Here is a 25,285-nt window from a genome sequence, read left to right as displayed (position 1 = left end):
CCCTAATGTGATTGGTGTTTTCCAGTCTGGGTGTGGGCACGGATAGAATGTTCCAGAGCTGGGCTTGCGTAGCTGGTGCGTAGCAGAAATTGTGGTTATGTGCACAAGCACAACAACCCTGGCTTGTACAATACACACCATCTCCATTTATAGCGTAGTGGTGATAGGTTATATCGTGATACAAGGACAAACATGCAGTGTGATGGGGCAAACGGAGCTTTCTGAAGCATTAAATCACTACGAAGCCTTGAAAATGCGTCACTGCTCGAAACATTTGATACAGTACAATCGGCGGCATCTGCTGGCCACCATTGGTAATGCGTTGTATGGAATGGATGGATTTAATTTGACCATGATTTAACAGCTACTCAGAGTTTTACATAGACAGTATATAGGAGTTTTACTGCTTTCGGTGTTGTTATGTTAATCAATAAAGCTTAACATCCTGCATTAAAAGTCCGTGACCTAACGGGTTGTCGCCGGGGTAGTCAGGTGAGTTTTGGCGTGGGGCCATGGGCAGTGGTGGAATGTAAGTAGCCTATTATACTCAAGTACTGTAAGCAACCTACAAATGTAAGGTTATTGTACTTTTCTTTTCATGTCACCTTCTACCTCTACTCCACTACATTTCAGAGAGAAACATTTGTACTTTTTACTCCACTACGTTAACCTGACAGCTTTAGTTTTATTTATTTTATTATTATTATTTATTTACTATTTAGGCTAATTTACAAATTAAGATTTTTGCACACAAAACACATTTAGTTTATAAAATACGATGTTTTATTATAAATTAAACTACCCAACAATCTAAAGGCCTTATAACATTTTCAATGCAGGACTTTTAATTGTAACATTGTTGAGTGTGGTAATAGTATTTTACTTGACCTAAGTAAAGGATCTGAATAGCCTACTTTAAATGAGAGAACAGACAGGTTAGAAGAAGAAGAAGAAGAATTTGTTGAAGTCAATGTTATTCAAATCAGCAGGAAAAGCAAGTGGAGAAAAGTAATGCAACAGTGGCAACAGCGTTGGGATAACGCAATAAAATAGAGAAATGTACACTAAATCCAAAAAGGAGTAGGCTAGGCCTATAGGAGAACAAAACGGAAAGAGCAAGTAGCCTAAGAAGGCTGATAATAGGCCACAGCAACCTAAACCGCATACATCACAGTTATAAAAAGGAAACCATAGTGTTTATTTGACTCTGTTAGTTCAATAGATTTTACTTACTCGTGGGGTGATGTGTTTAATGATAATCCTATGATAGATTAGGGACGTTTGTGATCAGAGGTTAGGCTAATCTACCAGAAACTGTAGAGCTGCTTGTTAGTTGCAGGGAAATCAGAGAGAAAGGACATGTTGAAAGAAATGAAACGATCTGGGAAAACAGGAGCAGGAGTAAAAAAAAAAACATACTGTAGTGTGGTGAAAGTGGACAAAGATGCCTGGTCAGCTTTCTTCTGAGAGCAGAGGACTGATGAGGAAAATCAAAATCTGACATAGCCTGCTGGACACTGTAGGATTTGATTTACTCCAGAAGATGGCAGTAGTGTAACATTAAGGATGCAAACTGTCGTTAAAACCCGAAGAAGAAAAAGAGAGGCGAGGCATCTAAACGTCAGTTGCTGCGATACTTGTGTTGTGGAAGCTGCCAACCGTGTCGAGTAACGTTAATCTACTTCAGACGTAACATCACTAGAAAATATACGTATTTGTAAGTAACTATTGCAACCTTGCCGTCTAGACGAGGGTGTTTAGTGTATCCAACTTGACTTTGCTGTTGCTAGTCAACCAAACAGTTAGCGTTGACGCAGTCTGTGGCTAACGTTAGCTCATCTAAACTAACGTAACGCTAGCTAAAATACCAACATGTGGAATGAAACTTAAATGATCACAGTGGATACAGTGTGTAAACATGAGAGAAAATATGGTAATTTACCAAGTTATATAACTTATTCTTTTATTTTAGTAGAACGTGATTTAACAGAACAATGTATTATTCGTTATGCGTTATTCCTCCTTATGTAGCTACCGTTAAGCATTGATAACTTAACATTAGCCCTTTCATCATTTATGGAAAACTGCCTCAAACAACGTTTACTTAGCTACTGCCATGTATTAATATTTGGAACCATTCAACAGGACACCAGTAATGACGTATTTACAATATTTTTGTTTAACTGTTAGATGTTGTATTGGCTAATATATCACATTGTTTGTCCAGTTGTTTTCAGTATTCGACAATCCAACCATCATCATGGACGGCGGAGTGATCGTAGTTACCAATCCCACTGTGAATGTGCGCCTAACAAGCACCATCTCCTCCTTCGAGGTGCAGCGCAGGTTCGATAGAGGGATTACTATAGCAGTACTGAAGGTGAGACTCAGTTTATCATAACGTACATTATACAGTATACACTTCAAAAGTGCACAAATTGTCTACCGTTGCACAGTCTGTTGGGGGTGTTCCTAGACCTGACCTATTTATGTCATATCAGGTAATTTAGGGGGTCCGGGGAGAAGAAAGGTTTTGTGATTGTAATACACAAATTAAGAATTTTGGAGCATTTTAAGATTATAATATGACGAGAAAACAACATTAGGTTTTGGTAAACATCAATATACAGTAACACTGTGTGTCATGAGCTTGTAATTCATATCCATATTAAATATTGTGGTAGTAAAAAATAAGTGGCTATAGCCCAATAGCCAGGCCCTAAACACTCCCCTGGCATTACATGTACTATTTTGTTTGTATTGTCATTAGGGAAAATTGGAGATGATTCTGGGCGCATCTCCCGCCTGCATGGACCTGGAGTTGTTTAGTGTCTCTGATAAGTTCATGCAGAAAATGGACGACAATGAAGCTTTGCTGGGTTCCTATCCTGTGGATGATGACTGCAGAATACATGTATGTAGCTGCTCGCTTTGGAAGCTCTTTAGTATAGTGGCCCTCAGATTGGTCTTTGTTCCAAATACGATTCTGTCTTACTGCAGCCCAAAATAAATTTGCCTCAAATAAGATAACATGCAGTCTAACATAATACATTTTGTAAAAATGACATGTTTCCTTGAGATGTGCCTGGACATTTTTTATTTTTCAAAGTTTGGAAATAAACATTTGCATCCCTGCTATGTAGGTAGTGGTTAATGGTTAATAAAATAATTATCCTTTTCACTCGGTTGTACTAATGAGTACTTATATTCACCAACAAGTGTGAGTTTCTAAAACAGCTTAATACTGCATTACTATTCAATGATAATGTAATGTTGACAAAAATAAAAAGACAATGAAACTGTCATAGTTAACTTGCTTGTGTGAAGCTTAAGCGATATGCAGTTATTGGCTAAAGATTGCTACTACTGGTGTGGTCTTTTTTATATCTGAGTCTCATCCTGAATTACAGGTTACTGATAGAAGTGGTCAGATGAGCGAGTTCACGGATGTTTCCAAAGTGGAGAAGTTTCAACTCGCAGATGAAGACTATGATAAGAGAACAGGTATGCTATGGGTCTAACATAGCCAAGCTTCTTTCAAATTTGCTATTTTGATACCATAAACTTTGCTTTGCTTTTGGTATTAAAGACATGCAATATATTTCCCCAATGTCATGACCTAATCTGGCTATTGCAGCAGAAAAGCACAACATTTTACTGTAGCTACACAATTAATACATTTTAGCTGAATTAATTAGTTGATAATTAAGTCAATCCACTGAAAATGAACCATTGACTATCAATCAGGTGATCTAGATAATTGGTAAAGCAATCAATAATGAAAATTGATTGTTAGTTGCAGTCTTAGTAAAAAAATAATAAATAAATAAATAAATACACCCATCATTCGGCACCTGAGCAATTATTATTTAGAATGGTATATTTGTATGCTAACCATTGACAAATGTAAAGGAATCATCGAATCTTATTTGATTTACGATGTTCTGCAGCATTCACTGTCTGTTTTGAAGTATCCTGTGTTTAGAACAATCCAACTCTTTCCTTCAGATTCAGCGAGGTCATTCAAGAAGAAACAACGTCTGGGTCAATTCAATGAGGAAGAAATGGCCAAGAAGAAAGCTGAGATTGCTGCTCGGGAGGAGAAACATAAGGCTGCTGCTAATGCCATTTCTGTTGGCAGCAGATGTAAAGTGCAGGTCACTGGGCAACCCACGAAGCTTGCCACAGTCATGTATGTTGGTAAGTGTGGTTATGCTTAGTAGGGCTGTCCTTGAATAAAGAAATTCTTAGTCGACTAACACTCTAATTTTGTCGACTAATCGATTAGTGGATTATTTAATCAACAAATCTGTAAAACTGAGTTTCTCCACAAAATCGATCGATGCAGTATTGCCATGGAAAATATTGCGATACTATGCTGTATCGAGCCCCCCCCCCCATAACAGAGTCCTTTAAAAATTAACATTTAATTAACCCAAAAGACGTGTTACAGCGCAGTATTTCCATTGTCAGCTCAGTGTGAATATGCATTTCTCTCCTCTTCTTACACAAATGCGCACAAACAAACACTCACTGCGTAGCAGAGACAGACTCTGCCGTGACAATTCGCCAGCAATCCGCTAACTTGTTCTCGCTACCAATATTAGGTGCTTTTAGGCTGACAAAATGTGCATGCAGGGTGAAATTCACTGCTAGGATTTAGCTATCAGCAGATCCGCTGCTAGGCTAATTTATACAGTGTAAATAGAAACACTGCAGTGCTTTCCAGTCCATCTCAGCTGAGAACGGAGAAATGTATGGCTGAGTCAAGTTATAACCAAGTCTGATGTGTGTAGAGGTCTGTGTGGTTATACTGTAGCAGCCTGGTGTCGTTCAGGCGATTTAATGAAGGTAAACGCAGCGAAGCCTATTAATTTACGCATTCACACTATTTCAGCTGTCTTTCCTGCATTTGGCAGCTGCAACTGTGTTGCTTTTTGCCTGGATTATATGTTTAACTTCTCCGTATTTGTCTAATATTATTATATTTTGCTCTTTGCTCTGCTGCAAATAGACTTGTCCATGATTGGTCATATGCTGCAAAACCCCGGCCCTTTCTGTGAACACGCTCATTAGTCATGTTTCCATCAATGTATTTTTATGCGCATTTTGAAGTATCCCATTAGAAAATGTTGATGGAAGCAGCAAAATATGAAAAAAATTCGCAAATTCGCAAAAAAAATGTATGCTCGCTTGAGGTGGTTTTTGCCTTTTTCGAAAAATACTTAGTGCACAAAATGGGAGATGGAAACAGCTTTGCAGAATAGATTGTGACGTAGTGAACATGTAACTCCCATGACTATAGTCCCGGTATCCATCGGATTGGGGAAGGATCAGGATATGGGTCCCATCCAGTGCGCCGTACACTTGTGGCACAAGGTGCGTAGTGGAGTTGTGGTGCGCTATAGCCCGTGCCTCAGCCACGTCGGGTAAATTGACGAATTGGTTCAACAGCTTGAAATCGTATGACCCTGCACACAGCGGTGAACGGTTGTCTTACTGACACCAAATGTCTCTGCCACAACCCTGTATTCTGCACAGGTGGCCAACTTGTACAACGCTACCGCTCTCCATTTAACCAAAGAATTTCGCTTCTAAACGCTTTGATTTAGCAAGCCGGTTTTGCAACCTACAACCATGCGTAGTAGTGACGAAACTACGCTTTGGGGTGGCAGTAGCTCAGTCAGTAGGGAGTTGGGTTGGGAACCGGAGGGTTGCTGGTTCAAGTCCCTATACGGACCAAAGTATGGTGGTGGACTGGTAGCTGGAGAGGTGCCAGCTCGCCTCCTGGGCACTGCCAAGGTGCTCTTGAGCAAGGCACCGAACCCCCAACTGCTCGGGGCGCCTTTCCATGGGCAGCCCCCTCACTCAGGTACTGAGCATGTGTGTGTAATTCAGGCCTGTGTGTAATGTGTATAATAATAACAACAGAGTGAAAACATTCCCTTGTGGGAATAATAAAGTATAAATTATTATTATTGTTATTAGTTTATTCGCTCTAAACCAATTGATGGAAACGCTTCTAATTCGCATTTTCTTTTTTTCTTTTTCGTCTTTTTTGCGACATTTTAAAAGTTTGCTTAGATTGACAATTAGATGGAAATATGACTGTTGTTAGATTGGGAAACCCTGGGTTGATTTATTGAGTATATAACCACTGTCGTGTGACTTCTTATCCAGATGTTAGGGTTAGTGAAGCCAGATAACGAAAAGATAACCTGGTTATGTTGAACTCGCTTCATAGCACAGGACACTGGTGTAAAGAACAATGTTGTTACGTTTTTTGCAGGTACAGCAGATTTCAAGCCAGGCTACTGGGTGGGTGTGAAGTACGATGAGCCTCTGGGAAAGCATGATGGAATGTAAGAGCACGATCATTCTTTTTAATAGCTATGCACAATGTTGACCATAATTTTGATTTTGCATTTGACCCTTCCTTTTATTCAATTGTGTTCCCACAGTGTCGACGGGAAAAAATACTTTGAATGTGAGAACAAATACGGTGGATTTGTGAAGCCCCTGAGTGTGACTGTTGGAGACTTTCCTGAGGAGGATTACGGTTTAGATGAGATGTAGGACTGTAATAGGACAAAGTGGGGTAGAGTTTTTCTGCCCTGAAATTTGAGCGTCAACCGTATCCATTCACCAACCAGAGATGAAGGAAAGTCATTGTCACTGTAATAAATGAAATTTCTGTTTTGTGCTTCTCTGAAGGGCATGATCCAAAGAGCTGTGTCTAAAGGTCTTTTAGGTTCAAGTTCTCTCTCACTAACGTTGGCACAACCTGATAGAGGTGAATGTCAGGTAGGAAATCTCTTGCTGCGCTGGATAAGATGATAATAGTACAGAATAATCACACCATTAAGGTTAGATAAAGGAGGGGGTTTTGTTGCATGTAAGGCAGCATAATAGAGGTTAGTATGTGGTCCTTCACGTCATGCCCTTCTGTTCAATTTAGCTTGCTTTATTAGTACTTGTTGCTGCCAAGCCCTCTCAACATGGGAGTCTAAATCTATAAATCTGAAAGTCTGCATTGACAGTTTTAGATAACATTTCTCATTTAGTTTGTATCAGTTTGTACCAAGATGATTGTATATAACTGTTTTAGTTAACTGTAGTCTGAGCATTTTTGAAGACTGTACATTGCTGAGATAGTGGTCAAAGAAAAAAAACAAAAACCTCCTTAAATACTTTGACACTGAATTAAAAAGCAGCATTGTACCTTGTATTTCAGACTAACATGACGTGACATAGATATCTTCATTCGAGGTAAGCTGGAGAAATGCTTTCCAATCATTGATTAAAATCAGTGCTTGATAAAACACATTCCACCATATTTCACTCAGGATTGACAGTTAAGAAATTCACAGTTGATGAGGCTATGGTTGTTCTTTCCTCAACAGTTCATAGTGCAACAAAGCTGCAACATAGGTATACACTGTCTGGAATATGGGTGTGAAAGTATGCAACAGTACATATTTCCTCTCTAAACAACTTTAAATTCCTTAAATTTCAATTTGTGTGTATGTAAAACCCCAGTTTTAGGTTTTACAAGTGGTTGTATGGAATTCCCTTTTATTTTTCTGTGACTGAATTCCTCTTAAATTATGTGCACTTGAGTAACATTCAATTTTAATTTGAACCTAAAGTTAAAGACTGCAATTCTATATAAGTATGAAACATAAGATTTCATGGAGTTTAAGTACAATCTCTTTTAGCACTTTTCCAATTTATATCCGTTTATCCTATACTGTAGCATTACACAGTTTTCTGTTCAGGTGGGTGGCTTAAGTAATAGTCATTTATGGGAGATGTTAAATTCTGAAACATACCTGTTTATGTTTCCCATCTGTAGTACGATGTATTTACAATATTTGATTAGATACCAGGTTGGCCATCGTAATATTCGAAAACGCAAGGAACAGCAAAAAATATAAAATGTTCACTCTCCAGTTAACTGCCTCTCTCCATTATAATCACCACAACACAAATGAATAATCTGCCTTATTTGTGCTTTGGTTTATATTACTGGTCCAATACTGTTGACATGTTTTTTTTTTTTTCATCAGCCAAAGTTTACAGAAGAAATGTAAATTAATTATTTTTGTGGTTTCTTTTCATTACCACACAAAATGTAGTGGTGTTCTCCTTTCCTTTTTTAAAAACTCTGTTCATCTAAGGTGCTGGTGTTACTATGTGGCGAAGGATAATGCATAATAATAAAAATGATTTGCCAATACAGCAGTGTATCAGATTGAGTTGATTTGTCATGTACATGTGATGTGACACTAGAGCTGCAAAGACGAATGGATTAGTTGTCAGCTATTAAATTAATCGCCAACTATTTTTTATAATTGGTTTGAATCATTTTCTAAGAAAAAAAGTAAAAATTCTCTGATTCCAGTTTTTAAATGTGTATATTTTCTAGTTACTTCACTCTGTGACAGTAAACTGAATATCTTTGAGTTGTGGAGAAAACAAGGACGTCATCTTGGACTTTTGGAAAACACTGATCGACATTTTGCACAATTTTCTGACATTTTTTAAACTAAAAAAACTAATAGTAATAATAATGAATCAAAAAAATTATCCACAGATTAATCGACAATGAAAATGACAGACCTTTTGCTCACGGCCTGAAACGTAACACTTTAAAAAAATAGATGTTTGGATTTACAATAGTCGTTTTACAGATTGTCATGACCCCTGAGGCAAATGTGTGTTTTGTGATTTTGGACTATATCGATAAAACTGCCTTGACTAATAAAGAATCATTATACCGTCAATGTTTAGTCCAAGCATGCAAAACATCTTGAAGGAAAAAAAATCCTTAATTTTTTCTAAGAAATCAATGAGAACAAGTTTGAATGCCTTCTTTGAAAAGAACAACTAAAAAACAGTGCCTGGACACATTGCATTCAAGACAACTGTACAAGGGGCTGTTGGTGAATACATACAGTATGCAGAATATTCATTCAAAAGTATCATCAGCAAAGTATAACTCAAATATGAAAAGTTAAACTACTCATGCAGAATGTCCCTTTTCTGAGTGTGATCTTGATGGATTAATATTACTGATAAATTAACATGTAGGCAACATTTAATGTTGTAATTTGTTGATGTAGAGCTGAGGTTGAGGTTATATGTATGTACGTTATATGGTGTTGTATAAAGATGCAGTATTAGCCTCTGAAAAGCAGCATATTTGCATTCCCCCCCTCAGCAGCATCAAATAAAAATACTTAAATGTATTTTTTTTTATTTTTTAGAAAGTTTTAATTTTATTAAGTTGCACATCCGAAGGTGCATGACCAATCACAGTGTTTAATGCTGTTTTCATTCATTGCTAAAGGCAATAAAGCATTGTTTCTTCCCTGTGAATTTACATTTATAGATATGGAATTTGGTTGGCTGTAATAATATAAATCAATAACAGCTTACACTGTGTTAAAAGTTTTTATATATATCTTTACCTCCCTAAACGTTGACATTCATTTTAAATATTTTTTTAATTTAATTTTTATTTTCTTATTTGTTCTCTTTTGTACATGTTCTGTACTTGTAAGATATCTATATAGAGAAAAATCAAGAGCCCATCTCTTGAAATGTGTTTACTAGTGAACTCCCTTGAAAATGTAAGTTGTCTTTTTTAAGAAATAAAGGTTAAAAAAAAAAAAAAAAGTCACTCCCTGAAAACGCACGTCATTGCAATGACGCTACAAACTGTCCTCTCGCGAGACGGAGCGCAGTTTCCCAGGCAGCAGTGTAGTGTGTAGTGTGTGCGCGATAGAGACAAGGAAAGATGGCGACGCAGGAGAGCGCAGCAGCTAAAGCTATCGAGAGCAACGGCGAGGTAAAAATGAATGACACTCTTATAATCTTATTTACTTTCTACGTCCAGGAAAAAGGGACAGTTTTATTTGTTTGAGCGTTGAATGTGTGACCGTTAACATTTAAACGTGTTGTCGATCGTTACACGAGCCTCAGTGACGTTGTCAGTGCCGGTTGGTTTTAAAACGACCCCCTTCCTGCCGTTAACGATCATGTGCTGAGAAATCCTGTCTGAGAGAGCGGTGTTCGTGGTGAAATCTCACCTGAAGACATACAATTAACACCAAAGGGACAAGATAATTAGTTGGCTATATGTGTGTCGGCTGCAGTGTGTCAGCAGTCAGCTATCACAAGGCCTGAACCTGAAAAACGCAGCTGGGCTTCAGTATCCAGGCCGGTCTGAATCGGCTCACACACACACACACGTCTTCACTGTTAAACCATGTCACCTGCCTTTTTTATTTACAGTCAATACAGGGAAAACTTCAGGCTCAATGTACATTGTGTAGCTACGCCTCACGACAAAGCTTTATCTGGCAGCTCATCTTGGTAACTTAACATTGACAAGCGAGATGAATCAGGTGTAACGTTAGACCTCGTCAAATCTGGTTAACCCTGGAAAATGCTCTCCTAAATTGTCATATCAGCTATTGGGACGTAATTAACGTTAATCTAGCAAACTGGCAATTATTTCCGGTGTGACTGATGTTACCAGACGTCAAAGTGAATCATCACTTTCCAGAGGCAAACCACTGGTCTCCCTTGTGCTTAATTCAAGTCTGTCTTTGGCCAAACAAACATTACTAGTGATAGGACATTGATATGATCAAACAAGCAGATTGTACTGCTGTTAGCAAATGGCAAATACTTATGATTGATCAATTCATCTTTCAGGACTAGGTTCTAGGGCTGCTTGATAATGGAAAAAATCATAATCACAAATATTTTGGTCAATATTGAAAGCAATATTTAACACGATTTACTCATTGGCTTTTGAAAAGATGTTGCATTTATTGAACTTAATCAACAGTGAAAACACCTTCAACTTTGATTTCCCTTTTAATAATTCTCCCCTTTTTTCATTCAGAACACAAGACAAAATAAGAGTTTACTTGCAGAACGTAACTTGCTAGATTAATTGCACTGCCCTACTAGCTATAACTAATATATATATATATATATATATATATATATATATATATATATATATATATATATATATATATATATATATATATTAACTAATATATAATTTTGGTTTATTTTTTTGGTGTCGGTTTTAAATCTAGGGCAATGTTATTTTTTCAGTTCACGCCTCCCGTGTCATTATCACATTGAAGTCTTAGAGCTGAGCAAAGATAAATCTCTGAGAATTGCAGAAAAACCCAGAAGATTGTTAAACAACATGTAGTTTTTTTAAGGTATTTTTCAGATTCAACCATCTGGATAAAACAATAGTAAGAGCAACTTGAGACACAGTATGCAAAATCTTTCTTGTAGGATGTGGGAAATGCCTTCAAAATAAGTTAAATGTTGCTAAACAATTTTTTGGGTTTTGCACAGATTGCTAGGGATTTATCTTCCAGAATAACGGATGCCTAGCTCTGTGATTCAAATCTAATTGTAATACATTGGTGGCAGAAACTAGGGCAAGGGTCCAATATGCGCTCAGTATCTCTTTTGGTAATAAAATTACTCCGTCAGGGTATATGTGCTATTAGTTTTTGACGAGGCAGTTATGTTGCTCTTGAGGCCCACCACTGCTGGTGAATCAGTTCAGTTGAGAGAAACTGTGGTATTAATCTGGGGAAAACACTAAGTGGCTACTAGTGCTTTTATTTTCAGAGTTTTTATTTAATATTTTTGCAGGGTACTGGTGTAGGCTTAGGCTATGATGAAATTAGCATTTTCGTGTCTAAAAGAACATCCATTTGATTTTTCCATGCCCTAAATGATGGTAATGAAAGTAGGGCTCCCCCTTGGTCAATTAGTCGACTAATCAGTTGTTTTGGTCTTAGTCGACTTAAGATTTCTTTAGTCAGTTAGTCATTTTTCAAATCCTTTTTCATGCTGATTAACTTATAACGAAAAAGAACTTCTCAGCACTTCTGTGGTCAACACAAGATTTGAAGTAGTGCTTTTGCATGATTTTGTGGAGAAACTCAGTTTTACAGGTCTGTTGATTAAATCAACTAATCTATAAGTCGTCAAAATCATACGAGTGTTGGTCGATTAAGAATTTCTTTAGTCGAGGACAGCCCTAACACCAACTTAATGTTGGCAAATAAGCAATGTAGCACAGAAAGAGCCTGTTCGGCCATTGGCAATTGACACACATTCAACAGAGGTCTTTTTATATCCTTATTTATATGCCTAATATTGCATATTAACTTGCTTCCTCCTGTAGGAGATACTGTCGCCATGTGTAATAAACATTTCCAGAGCAATCTCCACATCTGTGAAAGACTTATTTGATGTATTGGCCCTCATGTCAGACGCACACATCCGGTGTGAAGCATTTACTCTGCACCATCCGTTAATTGTTAATCCTTGTTCAGTGTGTGTAAATCTGCACCATCTGTTACTTGTTAATCCTTGTTCAGTGTGTGTGTGTGTATATTGTAAATTATTATCTTGAGCTGGAACTGATACCCCTGTTCATCTTGTTGAGCATGTTGGTGATCCGTCTGTGAAATGGTTATTATGTTGATCCCTCCAGGAGACAGAAGAACCACGTCTCTGATAATAGAATTGCTTCTATTTAACACAACAGGACATGGCAGCGAGGATGAAAAGCTCTATTTTGAGCCACTTTATGGCCTTTAAATTCAGTCTTTGATGGTGCCTGGCCACTGGCTTATCACAAACTTCAGCATTTCCGATGTTCACAGTAATTTCTTCGCCTTCTTGGCACCTTAATAACGTGCTGAGCGGAAAACATTTTAGCCTCAAGTGTTTGTTTCTAGAGGCCAACCTCGGCTGTCCCTTGTGTTGGTGACAATGGGGGGAGATTAGATGTTTAGATAGTGAGTTAGTCTCATGACTTGGCATGCGCTTGTGCATTGTGTCACTTGAATAGACTGTGGCCTTGTTGGGGGTGGGAGGGGGGGCGACATGGACACACTAAAGCAAACTAATGACAGATTTTACTGATCTTAAATATGCTAATATGCATGCTGATACTTGCATGATACAAAGGCTTTATTAGGTCAAGAGATCATGGTCGCCACAGTGTTTTAGAAATGAATTGTCTCAGCTTGGGCGCCCCTCGTATGTCATCTTTATATGTCCTGCAATTTGTAATTGTAACTGAGTAAATGTTATAAATAGTAGAGCCCAACCGATAAAGGATTTTTAAGGCCGATTTAAAAAAAAATCCGATTGGCCGATATATATTTAAAAAAAAAAAAATAATGCAGAAAAAACAGATTTCCTTATGAGTCCTGACTAAAATATGATATATTTTAATATATTATATATATTTTTTCTATCGGCCATTATCAATGCCGATAGTTTGGAAAATGCCTAATATTGGCCCGCCGATATATCGGTCAGGCTCTAATAAATATATATTTATATAAATATAAAAGTAGGGCTGAGTGATTATGGAGAAATCAGATATCGCGATATTCTTGTCCTAATACCTCAAGGTCGATATTGTGGTGATATAGGGTTGACAATTGGTGCTTTAACAAAATATCTTCACAATTAGATTTTAGATCAATAATCTTCAGTATTGTAGATCTAATGACTAAGTGGGTAAAGGTAAAAAATAGAATAGCTAGAACAGTCTGGTAACAGAAATGACATCACTACGTAATGCTGTAATGCAGCCTTTTAAAACCAGGAAAAGACAACACTTTTACACATTTAGTCTCATATCACAATATCCATATAATATTGATATATTGCCCAGTCCTATATAAAAGTCTATAAAACGTCAAGAAATGGTAAACAAAAATGCCTGTCTCAGTTTTCCAGAGCCCCAAGTCATGGATTCAAATAGCTTGTTTTGTCTGACAAGAACAGACATATTCAATTTACACTTACACACAGAAAAACAGCAACTCCTCATGTTGAGAAGCTGGAGTGAGAAAATGTTTGGCATTTTGTCTTTTATTCAGTTAATTGAAATAGTTGCCTGATAGATTTTCATATGTGCCATGTGGGTTATTTGCCAAGCATACTGTGCATTTCATTGCAAATGTCCTGCTAGAATTTTGTGGAAAAGTATATGCCGTTATTACATCCCTTTTTAGCAAATCAGCGAGTCTGAAATTTGTATTGTTAAACTGCTTAAAACACAGTGGTCATTGGGCAGTTAATCTTATGTGAGGTCAACACAAAAGTCTGGGATGAATTGCAGTTTTATCACCTTATCTACACCTTCAATCCTTAAAGATGCGCCATATACTCCTAGTTTTGACTCTAGATTGAGTTTGGATCAGTCCCCTAATATACTGTATCATATAACCGCTTTGGACTTTCAGTAAAGTAGAGTGAGAACATGAGTAGAGCTGCAAAGATTAATCGATTTTAGTTGTCAACTATTAAATTAATCGCTAACTATTTTGATAATCGGTTTGAGAGAAAGTAAAAATTCTCTGATTCCAGTTTCTTAAATGTGAATGTCTTCCGGTTTCGTCAGTCCTCTGTGACAGTAAACTCAAAATCTTTGAGTTGTTGGCAAAACAAGACCTTTTAAGGACATCATCTTGGGCTTTGGAAAACACTCATCTACATTTTTTGCCATTTTATCGACCAAACAACGAATTGATTAATCGAGAAAATAATCGGCAGTGAAAATAATCGTTGGTTGCAGCCCTAAACATTAGTCAGCTCCTTTTTACTGCCAGTGAGGAGCTGTTCTTGTTGGATTACATACTTCATCATATGATGCCATCGCTGCACCATCATTGTGACTTCCTTTGACTACACTGACCGTGTGTTTGTATGGTTGTAGGTGAATAGCAATGGGACCGCTGCAACAACAGATGGCGAGGCTGTGCAGACAGCTGAAAATGCACAGCCTCTGCAGCAGCAACAGCAACCAGCACCTAATGCATGGCAGGTCATTAAAGGAGTCCTCTTCAGGTGAGTTTTTCTTTTTGTCTTTTAATCTGGCAGGCTTGCCTTCTCTTTACAAGCTGAGAGCAAGTCCACAGATAAAAGCTTACTCTGATACAAGGATGTAATAATTAACTAAATACATGATGGGATATATTATGGTGGTGTCAAAATCCAAATGAAAGCGGTGTGCAGAGCCACAGTTAAGCTAAAGTGCAATCTGCTCCAGATCTTTGTGCAGATTTGACCGTCTGGGTTGTCTATCTGCCCTTTATATTTATCTTATGTTTTAAAATATCAAGAACTCACATGATTTTTTTTGTATTTTAATTTTTTTATTTTTATCAGTCTAACTTATTATATAGGATATTGTAAGTTGGACTGATAAAAATTCTTTTGACCTTACTGATTTATGATGCAAGATCTCTGAGTGAAGTATGAATGTAATGCAGTTTGACTGGATACAGCTTGATCAGATTAGCCTCTTTGTGGTTTCATTCTCCTGTAGTAGCTCTTTAGAAAAAAAAAATACGGAGTCTCAGAAATGTACAGATGTACCCAGTATTTGTCAATTTACAAACAAGTTAGTATTAAGTAGGGGTGATGAGTTGAGTTGGATTATTAAATATAACCCATCACCTCTATTGCTGTCCTTTTTGTCATCATTCTTTATCTGTTTTTCCCTCTTATCTTTAAATCTTAATTCCTTATTTACTACATTTTCTTTTCCTCCGCCACTGTTTCACTTGTTCCTCCAGAATCTTCATAATCTGGGCGATTAGTAGCTGGTTCCGTCGAGGGCCGTCCACTCCAGACCCCAACACGCCAGCCGGGGCTCCCAGAGTACCCAGCAGGAACCTGTTCCCCAAGGACACCCTCATGGTATTACACCTGTCGCCTCTGTCCATTGCCTTTTCTGCATGGCCAGCTGTTTTTAATTTAATTGAAGCTGTTCATTCTTAAACACCCCTCACAATGTTTTCCCCTTAAGCATTCTGACAGCGAACCAGTATTATCTCTCCCTTTCACACTAACTCGCTCGCTCTCCCCTGACTCTGTAATATCATAAACACCTTTTTATTTTCTCACCATGCTTGCAGGACCTGTACGTGTACTTGTCCCAGGAGGAGGTGTTCTCCGACTTCAACAACACAGAAGCCCTGTTTTGGTTCCAGAGGGACCTGGTCTATGGAGACTGGACCGTCGGGGAGAGCGGGGACGGCTGTTACGAGCAATATAAGGAGTTGGACATCCCAGAGGTGAGAATGACTGAGGATAAAAGGGGAGGTGCAATGTGAGAGAGATGCAGCTGGAGAGAGAGGTGACAGACAGCAGACGGCTGGTGAGAGGAAACGGGTATTTCAGGAAGTTGGGTAGATGTTTGTGAAGCACAGGAAAGAGGACTTAGTAATGAACTTGACAAATTTGGAATGTAGATGTTTATTTGTCTGAAACTCTTAATACTTCGTCCTGTTTGGTGTGTGCTTCCAGAAAGTGCAGCACAACGGTTCCCTTTACATGCACGTCTACTTCACTAAAACTGGATTCCACCCTGACCCCAAACGCAAGGGGCAGTATCGCAGACTGGCAACAGTTCATACAACACGAAGTAAGAACATGTGGAACACACAGATTGTAAACTATAAACAAAAGTTGTAATAATATATTTGAGAATTTTGAAGTGTTAACCTTTTGTGTTTACTCTTTCAGTGCTGAATAAATTCAAGCGAAGAAAGTTTATGAAGACCAAGAATCTGCTAACAGGAGAGACCGAAGTAGATCCTGAAATAATCAAGGTTGATACATTTTTGTTTTATTTATTAGTTAATATTTTGTACACTGCAAGGTTATTATAGTTTTGCATTTTTCATTAGTTTTTATTTCGTTTTTACTTTTTTTTTGTTTTCAAATTCAGTTTATTCATTTAGTTTTAATTTAGTTTTTAAAGCGGGTTTGCTAGTTTAGTTTTTACTTTTTGAAAATGTTTAGTTTTTATTGGTTTTAGTCTTAGTTTTATATACTTTTTTTGTAATATGGGTTATTTGTCGGGATTCAAAAAGGTCATAAAAAGTATTGTGTAATAATAACTCAACAAAAACATCATACAATTTTAGAAATATGTATTCACAATGTATTCAACAATAATACCAGTACATAAAATGTAGCCTTCATATGGTCATAAATATGTAAACAGTCTACACAAGATGCCGCATTAAGTGCAAAAGTGACGTGTTCCAGGATAAAAACCTAAATAGCCAACAGACTAAAGAAGACGTACATGAACAGGTGTTTTGAACTTTGGTTCGAGTAAAGTGGCGAACTTTTTGAAGTCAATCGAGTCACAGTTGTGTAGGCATCCCAGTATCAATACACATATTAACCGGAAACTATACATGTCTACGGGAAATGTCATGGTCGTAAAGATAACGTTATTTGCTCTATGAAAGACATCGACAAAGATGAAAACTAAGGACAGTTACTCGATTATTTTATTTTAGTTAGTTTTGCAAACAGACATTACAGTTTTAGTTTAGTTATCGTTTTTTTGTAATGCCTCGTTTTTATTTTTATTTCAGTTAACAACAATGTTTTTTTCCCACCTAGTTTTCGTTATTTCGTTCGTTTCCGTTAACGATTATAACCTTGGTACACTGTAGAGCTATTTCAGTCTCGGTGTATATATGTCAGTTCTTGAGTAACAAGAAATTACAGTAAAGAAATGCCAAGTTTATTTTTCAACTGTATGCATCTTCGTCACACTAACAAAACCAATCAAGATTGATTGATTGTTTATGTAAAAATAAGTTACTATTGTTTGTATTATCAGATTTTTTTAAAACTCCAAAATATCAATATCATCCTCAGAATCAGTACCGGTCAATCTATAGTACACTGTGTTATCCTCCATTTTATGACATTTATTTCCAAATAAATCCTGCAGAAACACCTATTGTGGCTAATCATGGGAAAGGCTGTGAGCAAGTAATATAAATGTTTCAAAATGAAATGAATAAAGATCAACAGAAAAAATATCATCAGTCATCAATTAGTCTGGATCAACGACGGTACATTGCCAGGATAATTGTTCCGCCGTTTTCAAACTGTTTGCTTCTGGAAACGACAAACTTTGAACTAGCAAGCTACACGCTGAAAATGGCAAGTTTTTGAAGAAAATTTGGATCGCGCAACAAGGCGGGCCTGCTTGGTTCTTTTGGGGAATCAGTGTAAAGATTTACAAAGAATATGTTTACGACATTTACTATCTAACTGGGACGTTTTGGGACCAATTGGTGGGGATTTGCTATGGACAAAATACACACGGCGATACACTAGTAAGAGCAAATTCAAACTCTTATCCTGGAATGTATGTGTGGTAGAGCCAGACCTCACACCACAGCGCTGTGGAGATAAGTCTGGCAATGCGAGACTAATTATCAATAGAAATAGTTGTTACAGCAGCTAAGACAAACTGCTTTTCGCATTTGGTGTTGCAGCTTACCACTGACATGTCAAATCAAATGTTTCCTCACAGCGAGCAGAGAGCCACGGCCCAGTGGAGATTATCTCTCATTGGCACCCCAACCTCACCATCAACATGGTGGATGACCACACTGCCTGGGTCAAAGGCTCTGTACCCCCTCCTCTAGACCAACGTAAGTTCCTCCCACTCAGTTCTTTGCTATTAACTGCCCATACACTGGGCCGTACATTTTAAAAGGGCTGTTTTTCTTAGTTCTTTTTGTGTCAAACCATCTTTTGACATTTCCACTCTTCTATCACTAGATGTTAAGTTTGATGCAGTAAGTGGCGACTACTATCCCATTGTGTACTTCAATGACTACTGGAACCTTCAAAAGGACTACTATCCCATCAACGATACCCTGAAAACACTCCCACTGCGCCTCGCCTACTGCCCACTGTCCTTGTGGCGTTGGCAGCTGTACGCTGCCCAAAATGCACGGTCACCGTGGAACTTCCTACCCGAGGACACCTACGAGCAGTCCGATGAAGACCAAGACTCTGTCAAGGTAAGACGTCAAGGGTCAGGAATTTTAATAGATGAGGTGTGTGTGTGTGTGGCTGTGTGTGTGGCTGTCATTGTAGGGTTTACATGGAAATTTTTTTTTTGACATTTTAACTCCTGAGCAGTACACTACTTTCTATCAGATTATCTTTGTATGACATAGGAAGTAACTAGTGCTGTCAAACGATTAAAATATTTAATCGCATTAATGTCATAGTTAACTCGCAATTAATTGCACATTTTTATCTATTCTAAATGTCCCTAGAATTCTTTTTGTCCATTTTTTTTCTCATTTTAATGCTCTTATCAACATTGAGAAGTGGATTGTCTTGCTTTGTGCTTTTGTCGCCTGGCTTTGACGAGAGGGCGGAGAATTCGGAACTCTTTACTTACTACTCTTTGGCCGGCTCGCATGCCCAACAGGCACGTGTGGTGTGCGTGTTTTCTTTCCGGTCTAGCTAGATGTGGTGTTGTAGTTTTTCTAACGTTACTAGTTGTTGCAACAGCATGTGGAAAAAAAAACTACAAAGTTTTCTATGCCAAAAAGAACTTTAATCTTGCGATTAAAAAAAATTGACGCCGTTAAAATGGGTTTGCGTTAACGCCGCTAATAACGCGTTTAACTAACAGCACTAGAAGTAACACTACATCTTTACTTGCATCTCAGCTGTCCAAAAACACTGAAAGCACTTTGTTATACTGTGAAAATAAATCATTTAAGGTTGTAACTTTTAGATTAAAAACACGCTCTTTTGTATAGGTGGCCCTTTTGGAAACCAACCCGTACCTGCTGGGAATCACCATTGTTGTCTCCATTGTGCACAGCATCTTCGAGTTTCTTGCCTTCAAGAATGGTAAGATCACAACAGCCGGTCTGTGTTGAGGATTTAACAACAAAAAAGATTTCACAATGTCAGTCTACCCCTCAGCTTTAACTCGCCACCATCTCCTCCTCAGATATCCAGTTCTGGAACAGCAGACAGTCTCTCGAAGGCCTCTCCGTGCGCTCTATCATATTTGGAGTCTTTCAGTCTCTGGTGGTGCTGCTGTACATTCTGGACAACGAAACTAACTTTGTGGTGCAAGTCAGCGTCTTCATCGGCCTTCTTATTGACTTGTGGAAAATCACCAAGGTCATGGACGTCAAAGTAAGTCAGGGCTACACTTTTCTTTTTTATGCATAATATTGTTTAACAGTATTTAATTCAACTCTGTAGAAATTCTGAAAAAAATATCCTTTAGAGCCAGTGGGCTCCTGTCCTCCAAAAAATCTTAAGATTTCACACCAACCTAATGCAGCCTATTTTTTTCTTATTAATCTTCAACCAGAACAGTGGGAGTTACCAGTAAATGTGTTAACCAGTGAATAAGTTGAGATGCTGTTTGGTTTGAATGGAAACCAGCAGACTCCTCTACTAGACCGGCTTTATAAGAGACCTTGAAGCCCGTCGATTACATTTGATAAGAAGTCTTGCATGTTTTTCCATTTTTCCCTTTTGTTAATCCAACTGCTAACCTATTGTGTCCATAGATTTATTCTTCCTGTTGTGCTGTTATTACCATATTCCAGTAACCACCTGTTTGTCTTTCTCTAGTTTGACAGAGAGAACAAAATCGCAGGGGTGGTGCCAAGATTGGTATTCAAAGACAAGTCAACATATGTGCAGTCTTCAACCAAAATCTATGACGACGTGAGTTAAACCAATACCTAACTGCAGCACTCTTAACACAGGCCACATTCAGAGGACATTGCTTCCCCAAATACATTTAGAGGTCAATGTATTTTTTATAACCGATGACGGACTCTGTCTCACTTCTACGATCGTCTGATAGTTCCTTAAGCTCTAGACTGCTAAGTGTTTCATTGTGGAGAAGGGCAAAATACCCAAACACACTTCTCTGTTGGGATGAATAAAATATCACACGCATGTCTTGTATGAAATATTATTAATTGATTTGCTTTTATTTATAAGTCAATGTCTTATTACTGTTTCTGATAAAAACCTTTCCTCTCTTGTACTGTGAACAGATGGCCTTCAAGTACCTGTCATGGCTGCTCTACCCTCTGTTTGGCTGCTATGCGGTCTACAGTTTATTGTACGTAGAGCACAAAGGCTGGTACTCATGGGTACTCAGCATGCTCTATGGATTCTTGCTAACCTTTGGTAAGTATGTCTGAAACATTTATATACTCCACTACTTATCATTTTGTCTTGTGTGTCCTTTTTGTTTTCTATGGACTTTTATTGTGATGCAAAGGCATAATAATAAAAACTATATAAAAATAACATTCTTTTCACTGTTGGTCTCGTTTGATGTTGCAGGTCATTTATGATCATCAGATGAAAAATTACAGTTTCAGAAACATTGAAACGTTACATATAGTTACTTTAAGATTCAAACCTAAAATAACAATATTGGCTAAAATTCAACATTGCTTCTTGTGTACTCATTCCTAACTCTCTTCCTAGAACTATTGTTATATTTATTCTCTCAATGTATTATTGATTTAACTCTGGCACATTGTGTCCAACATGTTTTGTTCCTGTTTATGTAAATCTATCTATAGAGGCCAGAGATTCGGCTGATTATTCTAATTGTCTCTCTCTTAATTATCCTGTCTCTAAGTGGATGTGCATACAGCTAATGTTTTCACACTTGCATCATGGTTGCATATCCAATTCCCAATAGCCTCTGCTAATGTGCTGCGTATTAATAGACTTCGGTCACATAGCCTGCTGTGTAATTTATTGCCTCTGGTGTAAAATTGTTAATATTTCCTAAACGGTGCCTTCCATTCTATCTCTGTTTTTAGGTTTCATTACAATGACGCCACAGCTATTCATCAACTACAAAATGAAGTCTGTGGCCCACCTCCCATGGAGGATGCTCACTTACAAGGCTCTCAACACCTTTATTGATGACCTGTTTGCCTTTGTCATCAAGATGCCCATGATGTACAGGATAGGATGCCTCAGAGATGGTACGTCGTCCCTGATCTAGATGTTGTAGTTATTATAAAGTAACCACGATAAGGGGAAGTTAAATAATCACCTGAAACATCTTGTTTTTGCTGTAGGTGGTTTCAGGTTTGAACCATTGCTCATGGTGGCAGCTAGTTTGTTTAAAGGGATAGACTGTCCTCCTTTCTGGCCTTTCTGTTTTGACTTAAACACAAGGCCATAAGTGACAATGTGCTCCTTGTAACACAGTGCAACATAAATCAGCATCAGCCTTTTATGCCAGTCACCACATCTGTTATAATTAATCCTCCAACTCCACCTAGTGTCAACTCACTAGATCTCACTGATATCCATAATGCCCTTTGCTATTACCAGATAACTTATGACGCTGTTTTAGTGTAATTAATTATAAAGAGTCAGTGTTGATCACACTACTAGATAGATAGATATTTTTTTTTTCCACCTTTTAATGGACAAGGACAGGTGAGAGAGGGAAGATATGCAGGAAATCGTCACAGGTTGGAGTCGAACCCTGGACCTCTGCGTCGAGGCATAAACCTAAATATATGTGCGCCTGCTCTACCAACTGAGCCAACCCAGCCACCACACTGCTATATTTAATCAACATGGATTCATAGATGTTGGCACTAAACACAACTGCATGGAGTAATTTAGTTGACTCACTCAGGGAACTTTAAGTAGGCTCACAGGCAATCAGTTGTAACTGTTTTTAAAACAAAATTAAATGGATATTTTGTCAGTAAATTGTAATTTTAACCCTCACACAATCATACAACCATCTTGAGTTGTTCAGTGATGTGAACACTCTAAAGTTGTAAACATGAGAATATTTTCCATGCCTACCATTCTCTCCTCCCCCCCAATATGATTTGAACGCAGCATTAGTACAGCTTGCTCATTAACATAACATTTTTACATGATGACCAAGTTTAAAGTTTGATTTGGATTTAAAGACTACGTTTAACCACTATAACTAAGTGGGGTTGTACTCAATGAGAAATGGTTAATTGGGGATTAATGCATTTCAATTATACTTGTTTCTCACTGGACTAACCTCTTTTCCTCTCTGCAGACGTGGTGTTCTTCATCTACCTTTACCAGCGCTGGATCTATCGGGTTGATCCCAACAGGGTCAACGAGTTTGGCACCAGCGGAGTGGACCACGTCCCGGACAACACTGCAGCGGAAGATGCTGCTCCTGCAGCGGAAGATGCTGCTCCTGCCGCCATCACAGACAAACCAGAGGGGGAGAAAAAGAATGATTAAGCAAGACCACGCCCTTATCTGCCTCCCTGGCCCTCCCTGCTGGGGCGAAGAGGACTTGTGGAAATTAGGCAGGCAAGGAAGTCGTCGTTTAGCTGTCATGGACGCCACTACAAAACAAATGCAGTTCAACTGTTCCCTCTGATTTCTGTGTGGATCCACAGAGAATCATATTCAGTGTAGACTTGGTAAATTCTTATTTCTGTTCCCCGCCCCCTCGTTTTGCAGTTCAAGTGAAGTAAAACAAAACGTGATGTACTGTATTCTGTATGATTTTTCAGAGGATAACAATGTCTTGGAGTAGAGGTTGGGAGGGGGAACTGGTCGCAGTTGTACTACATTTTTTTTTATACAGGGGAAAAAAGAGGCTAAGTGCAGCTTTTTTTTCGTTATGTAGATTCCTTGTGAATTTTTCTTTTCATTCCATGTGAGTACCGTGTTTCGGATTGCCTGGAAACTGGTGAGTAGTGTTGGAGGAAACTGGAAAGATCCTGAGCCACCAAGGAGGTTGAAATAGAGAAGTGGTGACTGGAGAAAAGATGGACAACCTTACAGGATACTACCCACACTACAGTGACTACTATCCTCAATTTTAAACAGATGGTTAATGTTCTAAACTTGAACATAAAAAAATAACAGCCTTGTTGGTATTAATATTAATATAAATATATAATATAATATTGACTTAATTTTTGTTTTTCAGTCACTGAAACATTCTTTTTGTATGTCCTCAAACTGTACAGAATCTCAGCTTGTCATGTTAATAATAATATCTAGCAATAGCTAATTTACAAGTCTAGTTTTAATTTTACCCCCTCAGCTGGACGTCTGATTTTCAAATGGTATCACCTTCACGCTCCAAACCAGATCACCTTGACAGACACAGTGGGGCAGTCGGGTGTTTGCTGGAAGAATTACAGTGTCTTGTTTTAATTTTGAGTTCTGTAAATCCTGAAACAGAGAAGGTTCCATGTTGGTACATATTAAATTTTGATTCATTCATGTTTATAGTAAAATTCAAGTGTGATTTAAAATGTCTATGCAAAGTTTTTTTTTTTAATCTTACTCTCTTATTTTTACATACCACTCTGGATTTCAAAAACAATAATTTGCATGAAACTAAGTTTTGCACAATTTCTATTGATGTTATAGGATATACAGTGTGTGTGCTTACATAGCATGCACATTATTATGTAGTTAGGTCTTTGCACTCTTTTACCCTGATGGGATGAGTTATAAATTGCAGCAAATGACTATTTGCATTATTGATAGCAAGTATGTTACCTGATGAAAAGCTTGTATTGGCTAAAAAAACTGAATGACCATTTTTCCAGAGCCCAATATGATGATTTCAAATTGCTTGTTTTGTTCAACAAAAAGTCCAGAACTCAAAAAGATTCAATTTATAAAGAAATAAAAATGAGGGAAGCATACAATACTTACATACAAGAGGCTGAAACCAGCAAAAATGTTGGTATTTTTGCTTAGAAAAGTGTCTCAAAAGAAATTATAAAAAATAGTTAGTACTCAGTTATTAGTAGGATTAATAGTACTTCAGTTTGATCATCAGTCACTGTAAATTCATATTGTAATGTTTGGTTGATTTGACAGGCGTGGGCAATGCTGACACAAAATACAAGAAACAAGATGTGTAAGCATTAGTAACATGGTAAAAATACTGTCTGAATCTAACATTTTTTGGAAATCAAACTTGTAACATTCAATGTAAACGTCAGACCGTGGCTGACAAACGTGGTTTCAGACCTCTAATATATAATTTTATTCATCTGCCAGGTTGGAAAACTTGCTTTATGTATAACACCACTGCAGTTGAGATGAATTATTAGTATTTATTTTTATTTTTTTTAAAACGGTCCCTGCTGAGTCACTACTTCTTCTAAACGCCTCGACTTTCGCTTTCCATTTCCTTTAAATCGCCTGTCCTCTGTGTCTCCAGCAGGTGTCACTGTTGCGCTTCATAACATCGAGCAAAAGGGTCTAAAAAGTTGATGGCAGTTAGAAACTGGATCACGTCACTGTTTTCAAGCAGTTACTAAACGTGCAGCGAGCTTATAGGCGCAGTTTGACAACTATAAATATTCATGATAAAAACAGT

General features: G+C 37.8%; 2 protein-coding genes across 2 annotated transcripts; both read left to right on the top strand.

Annotated features, from left to right (window-relative positions):
* The first annotated feature begins 1,503 nt into the window (after nucleotides 1-1,503).
* On the top strand, nucleotides 1,504-8,241 carry tbcb (tubulin folding cofactor B). Its single transcript, XM_031296671.2, has 7 exons — nucleotides 1,504-1,717; nucleotides 2,228-2,380; nucleotides 2,771-2,914; nucleotides 3,411-3,504; nucleotides 4,009-4,200; nucleotides 6,290-6,362; nucleotides 6,462-8,241. The coding sequence occupies exons 2-7, from the start codon at nucleotides 2,261-2,263 to the stop codon at nucleotides 6,574-6,576; spliced, it is 738 nt and encodes a 245-aa protein (XP_031152531.1). The 5' UTR covers nucleotides 1,504-1,717; nucleotides 2,228-2,260; the 3' UTR covers nucleotides 6,577-8,241.
* Nucleotides 8,242-9,714: 1,473 nt separating this feature from the next.
* Nucleotides 9,715-24,203, top strand: clptm1 (CLPTM1 regulator of GABA type A receptor forward trafficking). Its single transcript, XM_031296669.2, has 14 exons — nucleotides 9,715-9,853; nucleotides 14,795-14,925; nucleotides 15,657-15,780; nucleotides 15,999-16,157; nucleotides 16,390-16,507; nucleotides 16,609-16,694; nucleotides 18,431-18,551; nucleotides 18,682-18,926; nucleotides 19,683-19,776; nucleotides 19,880-20,070; nucleotides 20,518-20,613; nucleotides 20,952-21,087; nucleotides 21,738-21,905; nucleotides 22,979-24,203. Exons 1-14 carry the CDS (start codon nucleotides 9,803-9,805, stop codon nucleotides 23,170-23,172), a joined length of 1,914 nt encoding a protein of 637 aa, XP_031152529.1. The 5' UTR covers nucleotides 9,715-9,802; the 3' UTR covers nucleotides 23,173-24,203.
* The last annotated feature ends 1,082 nt before the right edge of the window (nucleotides 24,204-25,285 follow it).

Source organism: Sander lucioperca, chromosome 5 (assembly GCF_008315115.2).
Source record: "Sander lucioperca isolate FBNREF2018 chromosome 5, SLUC_FBN_1.2, whole genome shotgun sequence".
Lineage (NCBI taxonomy): Eukaryota > Metazoa > Chordata > Actinopteri > Perciformes > Percidae > Sander > Sander lucioperca.
Note: the sequence above shows the minus strand (reverse complement) of the source record. Positions and strands in the feature narration are given on the sequence as shown.